The 13,877-nt window shown below is 34.1% G+C and overlaps 1 protein-coding gene across 1 annotated transcript in view; it reads right to left on the bottom strand.

Moving 5' to 3' along the window:
* Positions 1–641: 641 nt before the first annotated feature.
* Positions 642–13,877, bottom strand: part of TINAG (tubulointerstitial nephritis antigen) — a 105,058-nt gene continuing 91,822 nt past the window's right edge. Inside the window, exon 11 of the mRNA XM_046005222.1 lies at positions 642–1,300. Within this exon, the coding sequence (XP_045861178.1) occupies positions 1,166–1,300 (135 nt within the window). The 3' untranslated portion in view covers positions 642–1,165. The remainder of the gene's footprint in view (positions 1,301–13,877) is intronic.

The following is a 13,877-nucleotide window of genomic DNA, read 5'->3' as shown; positions in this document are numbered from 1 at the left end:
TGTCTGTCAAATAAATAAAGTCTTAAAAAAAAAAAAAAGAAAAGAAAAGTATACCCTCCCAGAACCAGAAGATAGAGAAATGTCTTTAGCACCAGAGATAGGGTATTCAGGGCTGAGAAAGCTATGTAAACAAACTCTGCTTACTTTCTTACCTATTAGTACCCAAACCTGGGTTTCTTTGTCTTGTCAGTTCTTCACAAATTTATTGTTTCTTTGTCTAGGACTTATAAAAGATGCCTGTTTCAGTCCTTTGTTTGAGTCTCATTTTTTCTATGGGGCACCTGTACCCATAAAAAATATATTAATATATATATTAAATAAATATATTAATATATTTTAATAAATAATTAAAATATATAAATATATTAAATAAATATATTAATATATTTTAATAAATATATTAAATATTTGTTTTTATCCTGTAAATATGTTAATATAATTATTAGACTTGGCAAAAGAACCAAGACAGGTGGTGGGAATTTTCCCTCCCAGACACCATCTTCTTTACAGCACAGGCCATTACACAGTACAAAGAGTGAACTACCATAATGAATAGTTATTTTCTGTGGAGAGTGACTTTCCTTTTGAGTTCAGATTGCAAGTTGGATAAAGACAAATGAAAAGAAACAAATGTTAGCTTATTATGAGAACAATTAATAATCTATTTCCATTGTTTTTGGCAAATCAAAAGCAAGACATGAATTAAGACAACATTCTTTGAAAAAAATCATGAAGATGGTAAATTGGGGTTTCCATTGTTCTGTTATTTGCTTGTTGTTTTTGTTTCTATTTTTTTGTCTGAAATACTCATTGGATAAAGACAGAAACTGCCTCATTTCTACAAAGGAATGCCATGAACTTTTAAGACAAGTGCTGTCACACTTTTTGTGAACTATCAAAGTCAAAATGGACATTATTATGAAAGAAAAAGAAAGACAACCAGAGAACTTTAATTTAGCTGTTCTGCTGTCCTCTTTTAGTGTTTTTATACGCTCAATGATAAAGGAAGCAGAAGCATGGAGCCTGGGGTGAGACAAGAAAACAGTCACATTGTAATAACAAGGTGAAGAGGCAAAGATTCCACTGTCACAGAGAACCTCACATTGCTTAATTTCAATTTAAGGGGTTACTTAAATGCATGGCCTTATGGAAATTTAATGATATGTTATGGTTCATCTGAACTTGTCAGATGGCCCCAAGCTGCGATAATCAACTTTTCAATGTCAGATTCATTTACTCCTCGAAGAATCCTGAAATAGCCATTCTCTCCCCATGACTTTCCCCAGGAATTGGCAGCAATCTGTAGGGAAAAAAAAGAAAAGAAGAAAAACTGAGTAGCATAGTTGGATATTTAATTCTGACTGTAAAAACACAGGGAACTCACATGTAGCTTTAGATGCTTCTAATTTATTATAGATCATAACTTTAAGAGCCTAAATATTTTCTAATAGGAATAAAAGTCATATTATTTATCAATTACATTAATTTGCATGTATACTCAAGTTCACAATAACCAGAATTTGTATAAAACCTCTCTGTTCCCAACCATATAGTGGAAATATGGGGGTCTCTGGGTAGCCGTCATTAAGCGGCTGCTCAGTTCCTGATCCCAGAGTCCTAGGATCTAACCCCACATCAGGCTCCCTGCTCAGTGGAAAGTCTGCTTCTTCCTCTCCCGTTGCCCCTGCTTATTTTGCCTCTCTTGCTGTCTCTCTTTCTGTCAAGTAAATAAATAAAATATTTTTTTAAACGGCAGTATATTTGTGAGAGTTTGAAATACCACATCAAAAGATGATACACAAGCTGTAATTATAGGGTCTCCCATATGACTTGCTCTGTGCTAGGCACCAGAGGAACAGAGATAGATAATATCCGTGTTCCTCTGTTCAGGGATGTAACAGAGGAAATCCACTGTTCAGAGAGATAACGATCTAATGGACAAAAAATGTAAGCCAAGGACTAAGGTAAAACTATGCATGGGGAGCTACTGAAGACAGCTGAGGGGCATCTCATGGTTCAGGAAAGTTGTCATGGAAGAGATGCCACATAGGGTGCATATTAAAGCCTGGGAATAAATTAACCAGATAAAAACAGGGGGGAAAGAAATTCAGGTAAAGGAAAACAGTAAAAACATAAATAGCAAAGGATGGAGCAGCATGAAATTAAGCAATGAAATTATAATAATTAGATCATAAAACAGAGATAGGTTGGTAGGTTATGAGACTGAAAGGAAGTTAAGGAAATACATACTGAGAAAATAATGGTGAAAAAGATGACAAGTTCTTGAGTCGCTTCCAGCAGGAGAGCAGGGTGGACAAATTTATATTTTGATTACATTACTCTGTGTGAACTGAAAAGGATGGATTTAAGAGGGTAAACACAAGATTCAGAGAGACTAGCGAGTAAATTTGTAATAATTGAGTCAGATGTCTTAATAGGGACAGGGAAACTAGGAAAAGAAATAGGGAAAGTAGGGTGCCTGGGTGCCTCAGTGGGTTAAAGCCTCTGCCTTTGGCTCAGGTCATGATCCCCGGGTCCTGGGATTGAGCCCCGCATTGGGCTCTCTGCTCCGCGGGGAGCCTTCTTCCTCCTCTCTCTCTGCCTAGTTGTGATTTCTCTCTGTGAAATAAATAAAATGTTTAAAAAAAAAAGAAATAGGGAAAGTATTTGAGAAATATCCAGAATAAATTCGGTAAGAATTAAACGTTTTCTTTCTATTTTATTTTTAATGTAATTTTATTTATTTATTTACTTATTTAATTTAATTTTACCCTTTCAGTATTCCAAGATTCATTGTTTATGCACTGTACCCAGTGCCCCATGCAATATGTGCCCTCCTTAATACCCATCAGGCTCACCCATCCCCCCACTCTCCTCTCTTCCAAAACCCTCTGTTTGTTTCTCAGAGTCCACAGTCTCTCATGCTTCGTCTCCTCCTCTAGTTACCCCCAGTTCACTTTTCCTTTCCTTCTCCTAATGCCCTCCATGTTATCCTTATGCTCTACAAGAAGGAAAGCCATATGATAATTGGCTTTTTCTGCTTGACTTATTTCACTCAGGATATTCTCCTCCAGTCCTGTCCATGTTAATACAAAAGTTGAGTATTCATCCTTTCTGATGGCTGTGTAATATTCCATTGTATATATGGAGTATATCTTCTTCTTTATCCATTCGTCTGTTGAACAGCATCTCAGCCCTTTCCACAGTTTGGTGATTGTGGCCATTGCTGCTATGAACATTGGGGTACATATGGCCCTTCTTTCCATTACATCTATATCTTTGGGGTAAATACCCAGTAGTGCAATTGCAGGGTCATAGGGTAGTTCTATTTTTAATTTCTTAAGGAATCTCCACACTGTTTTCCAAAGTGGCTATACCAACTTGCATTCCCACCAACAGTGTAAGAGGTTTCCCCTTTCTCCACATCCTCTCCAACACCTGTTGTTTCCTGTCTTGTTAATTTTGGCCATCCTAACTGGTGTAAGGTAGTATCTCAACGTGGTTTTGTTTAAATCTCCCTGCTGGCTAATGATGAGGAACATCTTTTTCATGTGTCTGTTAGCCATTTGTATGTCTTCTTTGAAGAAGTGTCTGTTGATGTCTTCTGCCCATTTTTGATGTGATTATCTGTTTTTTGAGTGTTGAGTTTGAGGAGTTCCCTTTGTCTGTAGTGTCCATTTGCAAATACCTCCTCCCATTCCGTGGGTTACCTCTTTGCTTTTTTGACTGTTTCCTTTGTTGTGCAGAAGGTTTTGATCTTGATGAAGTCCCAAAAATTCATTTTTGCTTTTGTTTCCTTTGCCTTTGGAGACATGTCTTGAAATAAGTTGCTGTGGCCGGTGTTGAAGAGGTTACTGCCTATGTTCTCCTGTAGGATTTTGATAGATTCCTGCCTCACATTGAGGTCATTTACCCATTTTAAGTTTATCTCTGTGTATGGTGTAAGAGGATGGTCAAGTTTCATTCTTCTATATATAACCGTCCAATTTTCCCTGCACCATTTATTGAAGAGACTGTCTTTTTTCCACTGCATATTTTTTCCTGCTTTGTCAAAAATTATTTGACCATGGAGTTGCATGTCTGTATCTGGACTCTCTACTCTGTTCCACTGGTCTATGTGCCTGTTTTTATGCCAGTACCATGCTGTCTTGGTGATCACAGCTTTGTAGCAAAAATTGAAATCAGGCAACATGATGCCCCAGTTTTGTTTTTCTTTTTCAACATTTCCTTAGTATAATGGGGTCTTTTCTGGTTCCATACAAATTTTAGGATTGTTTGTTCCAGCACTTTGAAAAATGCTGGTGGAGTTTTGATCGGGATGGCATTGAAAGTATAGATTCCCTAGGCAGTATAGACATTTTAACAATGTCTGTTTTTCCAATCCATGAACATGGAATGCTTTTCCATCTTTTTGTCTCTTCAATTTCTTTCATGAGTGTTCTGTAGTTCCTTGAGTACAGATCCTTTACCTCTTTGATTAGGTTTATTCCAAGGTATCTTATGGTTTTTAGTACTATAGTAAATGAAATTGATTCTCTAATTTCCCTTTCTATATTTTAGTGAGTTAGTGTATAAGAAAGCAACTCTTATGGTTCGCCTCCCCTCCCCAATGTCGGGTCAGGGGTGGGAGGTTGGGGCAACCTGAGGGTTTTGAAGGGTCAAGGGTGGGAGGTGGGGGGAACAGGTGGTGGGTAAAACAGGCACGTTTTGCATGGAGCACTGGGTGTTGTGCAAAAAGAATGAATACTGTTACGCTGAAAAAAATAAATAAAATGGAAAAAAAAAAGAAAAGCAAATAATAACAACAACAACAACAAAAAAGAAAGCAACTGATATCTGTGCATTGATTTTGTATCCTACTACATTACTGAATTGTCGTATGAGTTCTAGTAGTTTGGGGGTGGAGTCTTTTGGGTTTTCCATATAAAGTATCATGTCATCTGCAAAAAGAGAGAGTTTGACTTCTTCTTTGCCAATGAATACTTTTATTTCTTTTTGTTGTCTGATTGCTGTTGCTAGGACTTCTAGTAATATGTTGAACAACAGTGGTGAAAGTGAGCATCCTTGTCATGTTCTTGATCTCAAAGAGAAGGCTGTAAGCTTTTCACATTGAGAATGATATTTGCTGTGGGTTTTTCATAGATAGCTTTTATGAAGTTGTGGAATTTTCCCTCTATCCCTATACTTTGAAGAGCTTTAATCAGGAATCCGTGCTGTATTTTGTCAAATGCTTTTTCTGCATCAATTGAGAGGACCATGTGGTTCTTCTTTCTTCTCTTATTGATTTTTTCTATCATATTGATTGATTTGTGAATGTTGAACCATACTTGCATCCCAGGGATGAATCCCACCTGGTCACGGTGGATAATCTTTTTAATGTACTGTTGGATCCTATTAGCTAGGATCTTGTTGAGAATCTTGGTATCCATATTCATCAGGGATATTGGTCTGAAATTCTCCTTTTTGATGGGGTCTTTGTATGGTTTGGGGATCAGTATAATGCTGGCTTCATAAAAATGGAGTCATTTTTAAATTTAAAATATGAGGATGATTAGAAAGTTACACTAGGTTCAGAATGTCCCTTGGGGTTTAGAGCTTGAGTGAGTAAGTCTTTGGGGGGTGGGTAGCAAAAATATTAATGGAGTACATAAGAATATCATGAAGGCCAGAAAGAAGTTAGTTGACCACAAGTAAATGTAACAGAAACAGCCCTGAAGGATATATAACCAGACATGAAATTGCTAAATCAACAATAGTTCTATTTTTAATTTTCTGAGGAATTTCCATACTGTTTTCCACAGTGGGTGCACCAGTTTGCATTCCCACCAGCAGTGCACTAGGATTCCCTTTTCTCTACATCCTAACCAACACTTGTTTTCTCCTGCCTTTTTGACATTAGCCATGCAAACAGGTGTGAATTAATATTTCACTATGATTTTGATTTACATTTCCCTGATGGTTAATAATATTAAGTACATTTTCATGTAACTATTGGCCATTTGTATTATTTTCAGGGAGGGGGGGATGTCTATTCATGGCAATTACCCATTTTTAAATAGGATTATGTATGGTTTTTGCTATTGAGCTGCATGGGTTCCTTATATATTTTGGATTTCAATCCCTTATCAGAGAGATGGTTTGTAAATATTTTCTCCCCTTCTGGTGGTTGCCTTTTTTTTTTTTTTTTCTGATTGTTTTGCTGGGCAGAAGCCTTTTAGTGTGGTGTATTTCCACTTGTTGATTTTTGCTTTTGTCTTTGCATCTTTAGCATCATACCCAAATAATATTTGCAAAGATCAATGTCAAGGAGATTTTGTCCTGTGTTTTCTTCCTGTATCTTTGCAATTTATGAGCTTACATTTAAGTCTTTAATCCATTTTGACTTAATTTTTTGTGACCGGTGTAAGATAGAAAACCAATTCTATTCTTCTGCATATGGTTTAACAGTTTTCTCAACACCAGTTATTGAAAAGACTATCCTTTCTCCACTGCTTCTTCTTGTCTCCTTTGTGAAATATTAGTTGATTATATATAAGTGGGTTTACTTCTGGGCTTTTGATCCTGTTCTATTCATCTGTGTGTCTATTTTTATACCAGTAACACTGTTCTGATTATTATAACTTTGTAATAAAATTTGAAATCAGGAATTGTGATGTCTCTAGATTTGTTCTTTCTCAGGATTACTTTGGCTGCTCAGGGTCTCTTGTGTCTCTACACAAATTTTAGGATATTTTTCACTTTTGTGAAAATTGCCATTGGAATTTTGATAGGGATTGTATCAAATTTATAGATAGTTTTGGTTAGTATGGACATTTTTCTGATCCATGAACATGGGATATCACTCCATTTATTTGTATCTTCTTCAATTTCTTTATCAATTTCTTCTAATTTTTATTATACAGACCTTTCACATCCTTGGTTACATTTATGCTAAGTACACATTTTTTATTGTATTATAAATGAATTATTTTTTTTCAAATGATTTACCATTCATCTATAGAAATGCAACTTATTGGAACTGGGTGGTTCAGTCCGTTAAGCATCCAACACTTGATTTCAGCTCAGGTCATGAGCTCAGCTCAGCTCAGGTCATGAGCTCAGCTCAGCTCATGTTGTGAGACAGCTCCACACTGGGCATGGAGCCTACTTAGGGTTCTCTCTCTCTTCCTCTCTCTCTGAGCCTCCTCTTCCCATCCCCCTGCTCATGCACACACTCAAAAGAAAGAAAGAAAGAAGGAAAGAGAGAAAGAAACTGAATTTTGCGGTTGATTTTATCTTGCCACTTTGTTATTCATTCTAATAGATTTTTGGTGTAGTCTTAAGGTATATATATATATATGATCACATCATCTGCAAACAGAGACAGTTTACTTCTTCCATTCTTATTTGGATGCCTTTTGTTTCTTTCTCTTGTCTAATTGCTCTAGGACTTCCAGTACTATGAGGAGGCACCCTTATTTTATTCCTGATCTCAGAGGCATATCTTTCAGTCTTTTACTGATATATGGAATATCATGTTTATTCTTTGTTGTATATTACCTTTATTATGCTTAGGCATATCCTTTTATTTATTTATTATTAAAACTCAATTTATTGAGAGTTTTTAACCACTAAGAGATGTTGAATTTTGTCAAATGCTTTGCCTCTATCTATTGAGATGATCATATAATTTTTATGTCTCATTGTATTAATGTAGTTGCCTATGTTGCCAAGCATAAATCCTTTTGATCATGATTATGACCATTTTCGAATACAGTTGAATTCAGTTTGCTAGTGTTTTTTGGAAAATTTTGAATCTTTATTCATTGGGGATTTTTCTTTTCTTCTAATGTCCTTTTCTGGTTTTGATATCAGGGTAATGCCAGGCTTGTGAAATGCATTTGGGAGTGTTCCCTCCTCTTCAAATTTTTGGAAAGGTTTGAGAAGGATTTGGAGTTAATTCTTTAATGTTTTGATTGAAATTCCATTTAGCTAATATACAGTGTAATATTATTTTCAGGTGTAAAATAGAGTGATTCAACAATTTCAGAGAAAAGCCAGTGTTCATCACAAAAGTGTACTCCTTAATCCCCATTACCTATTTCATCCACTCCCCTTCTGATAGCCATGAGTTTGCTCTCTATAGTTAAGAGTCTCTTTCTTGGTTTGTTTCCTTCTTTCTTTTTATTTCCCCTTTGCTCATTTGTTTTGTTTCTTAAATTCCACACATGAATGAAATGGTGTTTTTCTTTCTTTGAATGACTTATTTCACTTAGCACAATACTCTCTAGCTATATCCATATCATTGCAAATGGCAAGATTATTCTTTTTTTATATATATAAATATTTTATATATATTTTTATATATATTTTAAAATATATTAAATTAAATAAAATTAAAATATATATTTATATATATATTTATATATATTTTATATATATAAAATACATTATTATTCAGCAATAAAAAAGAAAAATTTCTTATTATATGTATTTTATACATATAAGATACAAATCTTATTATATGTATTTTATTTTATTATTTTTTTTCCATTTTTTTAGTTTATTTATTTTTTTCAGCGTTACAGTATTCATTGTTTTTGCACAACATCCAGTGCTCCATGCAATACGTGCCCTCCCTATTACCCACCACCTGGTTCCCCCAACCTCCCACCCCCGCCCCTTCAAAACCCTCAGGTTGTTTATCAGAGTCTATAGTCTCTTATGGTTCGCCTCCCCTTCCAATTTTTTTTATAAACATATAATGTATTTTTATCCCCATATATGTATTTTATATATATAATAATACATTACATATAAATACATATAAATATATATATAAATACATTATTTTTATATATACGTGTGTGTGTGTGTGTGTGTGTGTGTATATATATATATATACACACATACCATGTCTTTTTTATCCATGCATCAGTCTATGAACACTTGGATTGTTTCCATAATTTGGCAGCTGTAGGTAATGCTGCTATAAACATTGGGCAGCATGTATCCCTCTGCATTAGTATTTTTTGGTACTCTTGGGGTAAAAACCTTGTAATGTAATTGCTGGATCATAGGGTAGTTTTATTTTTAACTTTTTGAGGAAACTTTATACTGTTTTCCAGAGTGGCAGGACAAATTTGCATTCCGACCAAGAGTACAAGAGTGTCCCTTTCTCCACAACCTCACTAAGACCTGTTGTTTCTTGTGTTGTTGATTTTATCCATTCTGACAAGTGTGAGGTGATATTTTATTGTAGTTTTGATTTGAATTTCCCTGATGATGAGTGATGATGAGCATCTTTTCATGTGTCTGTTGACCATTTGCATGCCTTTTTTGGAAGAATGTCTATTCATGTCTTCTGCCCATTTTTTAATTGGATTATTCATTTTTGGGATGTTGAGTTATTAAGTTCTTGATATATTTTGGACACTAACCCTTTATCAGATATGTCATTTGCAAATATCTTCTCCCATTCCATAGGTTGCCTTTTAGTTATGTTGATTATTTCCTTTGCTACCCAGAAGCTTTTTATTTTGATGAAGTCTCAATAGTTTATTTTTGCTTTTGTTTCCCTTCCCTTCCCTTCCCTTCCCTTCCCTTCCCTTCCCTTCTAATGCCTGTCTAGAAAGAAGTTGCTACAATTGATGTAAAGAGGTGTCTGTGTTCTCTCTGAGTTTTATGGTTTCAGTCTCACATTTAGGTCTTTCATCCATTTTGTATTTATTTTTGTGTGTGGTGTAAGAAACTGGTCTAGTTTCATTCTTCTGCATGTGGCTGTCCAGTTTTCCCAACACCATTTTTTGAAGAGGCCATCTTTTTTCTATTGAATATTCTTTCCTCCTTTGTTGAAGATTAGTTTACCATGTAATTGTGAGTTCATTTCTGTGTTTTCTGTTCTGTTCCATTTATCTATGTGTCTACTTTTGTGCCAGTACCATACTGTTTTGATCCCTAACGCTTAGTAGTATAACTTGAAGTCCAGAATTGTTACGTCTCCAGCTTTGCTTTCTCTTTCAAGGTTGCTTTGGCTATTCAGGGTCTTTTATGATTCCATACAAATTTTGAGGATTGTTTATTCAAGCTCTGTGAAAAATTCTGGTGGTATTTTGGTAGGGATTGCATTAAATGTGTAGATTGTTTTGGGTAGTATAGGCAGTTTAACACTATTTATTCTTCTAACCCATGAGCAGGGAATGTTTTTCATTTCTTTTTGTGATCTTCAATTTCTTTCATCAGTGTTTTATAGTTTTCAGAGTACAGATCATTCACCTGTTTGGATAGGTTTCTTCCTGAGTATAGTTTTTAGTACAATTACTTACTGGTTTTAGTACAATTGTAAATGAGATTGATTCCTTAATTTTTCATTCTACTGCTTCATTATTGGTGTATAGAAATGCAATAGGTTTGCATACATTGATTTTGTATCCTGAAACTTCCTGAATTTGTTTATCATTTCTAGCAGTTTTTTGGTGGAGTCTTGCATATAAACTACAAAAACTGAAATGGGAAGAAATTGAAAATTTGAACAGACCAATAACCAGCAAAGAAATTGAATCAGTAATCAAATAACTCTTGACAAACAAAAATCCAGGACCAGATGGCTTCACAGGCAAATTCTACCAAACATTTAAAGAAGAGTTAATACCTATCCTTCTCAAACTATTCCAAAAAAAAAACAAAAAAACAAAAAAGAAAAAGAAAGAAAGAAAGAAAAAAGAAAAAGAAAAGAAAAAAGAAATGGAAATCGAAGGAAAACTTCCCAATTCATTCTATGAAGCCAACATTACCCTGATACCAAAACCAGATACAGACTCCACTAAAAAGGAAATTCAGGCCAATATCCCTGTTGAACACAGATGCAAAAATTCTCAATAAAACACTAGAAAACTGAATCCAACAATACATTAAAAAACTTCCACCATGATTAAGGGAAATTTATTCTTATGTTGCAAGAGTGGTTCACTATTCACAAATCAATGTGATATACCATATTAATAGGGAAAGGATAAGAAACATATGATCCTCTCAATAGATGCAAACAAAGAAAAAAGCATTTGACAAAGTACAACATCCATTCTTGATAACAACCCTCAACAAATCAGGAATAGAGAGAACATACCTCAACCTCATAAAGGCCATATATGAAAAACCCACAGCTAATATCATCTTTAACGGGGAAAAATTGAGTGCTTTCCCTCTACAATCAGGAACAAGACAGAGGTGTCCACTCTTACCCCGTCATGTAACATAGTACTAGAAGTCTTATCTTTAGCAATCAGACAACAAAAATAAATAAAATTCATCCAAATCAGCAGGGAAGAAGTCAAACTTTCACTATTTGCAGATTACATGGTACTCTATACAGAGAACCCAAAAGACTGTACCAAAAACTGCTAGAACTGGTGTTAATTTTTATTTAAATATTAGGTAGAATTCAGCAGTAAAACCATTTGGTCTTGTGCTTTCCTTTGTTGGGAGATTTTTAATACTGATACAATATTTTCACTCCTTATTGGTCTGTTCAGATTTCCTGTTTCTTAATAATTCAGTATTAGTAGGTTGTGTGCTTCCGTGAATTTATCCATTTTTTTCTAGGTTATCCAGTTTGTTGGTATATAAGTGTTCATAGCAGTCTATTATGATCCTTTATATTCATTGTGATGTCTCCGGCATTTCTGATTTTTAGTTATTTCCATCTTCTCTCCTTTTTCATAACCGACATAATTTGTCAGCTTTGTTTGTCTTTTAACACACACACACACACACAAATACACACACACCTCTTAGTTTTGTTGATATTTTATATTGATTTCCTGGCCTCCTTTTCATTTATTGTTACTCTGATGTATATTATTTTCTTCTTTCTACTAACTTTAGGTTTAGTTTGTTTTCCTTTTGCTAGCTGACTGAGGTATAAAATTATAAGAAAGATCACTCCTCTTTCTTAATGTATGTATTTAATGCTGTAACATTTCTTCTTATAACTTTTCTTATTAATTTCTTCTTATAACATTTCTTCTTATAACTGTTTTTGCTGCATTCCATAGGTTTTAATATGCTGTCTTTCATTTTTGTTTATTTCAAGATACTTATTAATTTCCCTTTTGAATGCTTCTTTTATCCATTGATTTTTTTTTCAGAAATGTGTGTGTGTTTTTCCAGAAATAATTTCCACACATCTGTGAATTTTCATTTTATTCTTGTTGATTGATTTCTAGTTCCATATAATTGTGGTCAGAAAATATACTTGGGGAGGTGGCTGGGTGGCTCAGTCAGTTAGGCATCTGCTTTCAGCTCAGGTCATGGTCCCAGGGTCCTGGGATCAAGTCCAAAATTGGCCTCCCTTGTAGGTGGAGAGCCTGCTTCTCCCTCTCTCTCTTGCTCTGTCACTATCTTTCTCTCAAATAAATAAAAATCTTAAAAAAAAAAAGAGAGACTTGGTATGATTCCAGTCTTATATTTGCTAATGTTTTGTGACTTAATATACGATCCACTCTAGAGAATGTTCTGTATGGGCGTGAGAAGAATGTGCTCTATGTTGCTTTTGTTCAGTATGTGTCTGTTAGATTCATTTGGTCTAACGTATAGTTAAAATCCAGGGTTTCCTTATTGAATTTCTGTCTTGAGTAATCTGCCCATTGTTCATAGTGGAATACTAAAGTGTTCTAATGTTATTGTATTGTCTATTTCTCTCTTCAGATCAGTCAATATTTGCTTAATTTATTTGGGTGCTCTAATGTTGGGCGCATAGCTTATATCGTCTTGAGGAATTGATCCCTTTTCATCATAAAGACCCTCTTTACTCCACATTTTTTTTACTTAAAATCTATTTTGTCTCATGTAACAACCCCTGCTCTTCTATGTTTTCCATTTGTATGCAATATCTCTCTCCTCCCTTCACTTTGAGCTTATGTGTGTCCTTAAAGCTGAAATGAGTCTCTTGTAAGCAGCATACAGTTGGGTCTTGTTTTTTAATCCATTCAGCCACTCTATGCTTTTTGATTACAGAATTTAGTTATTTACATTTAAGTTACTGATAAGTAAATCTTATTAATGCTATCTTAATAGTCTCTGGCTGTTATGTGATTCCCTGTTTCTTTGTCATCTTTCTTATGGGTGATGATTTTCCATAGCGGTGTGCTTCAATTCCTTTCATTTTAACTTCTGTGAATCTACTATAGGCTTTTGCTATATACTTATATAGAAAAATATATACTTAATATAATACATATTATAATACAGCAAAAATTTTCATATATCTATCTTATATATATATGTCTATTTTATATTGATAACAACTTAACTTTGATCACATACCAAACTCTATGCTTTTATTCCATATATAGTATTTGATGTCATAATTTACTTCTTTTTATATTGACTCTTTGCTTTCCTAATCAGTCCTAACATCATAAAGGAGCACTTTCAAAACTGTGTCTACAATTCTGACTTCAATTTACCATTTCAAAGATAGAATGGCCTTAAATTATCTAGAAATAAGCCAGAAACAAAGTGTGTTTTAGCAACAATGAACTAAATAAATTCCAATTTCTAAACTTTTTATTTGGTTCCAATATATATACTTTCAAAGATAAGAAGTCAAAGTCATAACTTAAGATGAACTGTCAAAAATAATATTTTTAAATTCTTGTAACTATGATATGTAGTACTATACCTATTCTCTTTTATGGGTCTGGGAATTATTACTACCCACATTTCATTATTACACTTTGGTAAAAGCAGAAGACTATATGAACTTTTATAAGCAAGTGCAAATTTATGTACTAATGAGAAGTAATCCCGTAAGTCTGCAAAAAAGACAATATTATAAATTATAAAGAGTAGTACTTAGTAAACCAGCCCTAATAAAATATACCTAGAGTATGTTTTGT

This window comes from Meles meles, chromosome 5 (genome assembly GCF_922984935.1).
Source record: "Meles meles chromosome 5, mMelMel3.1 paternal haplotype, whole genome shotgun sequence".
Lineage (NCBI taxonomy): Eukaryota > Metazoa > Chordata > Mammalia > Carnivora > Mustelidae > Meles > Meles meles.
The sequence above is the reverse complement of the archived record's forward strand: the minus strand, read 5'-3'. Positions and strand labels throughout refer to the sequence as shown.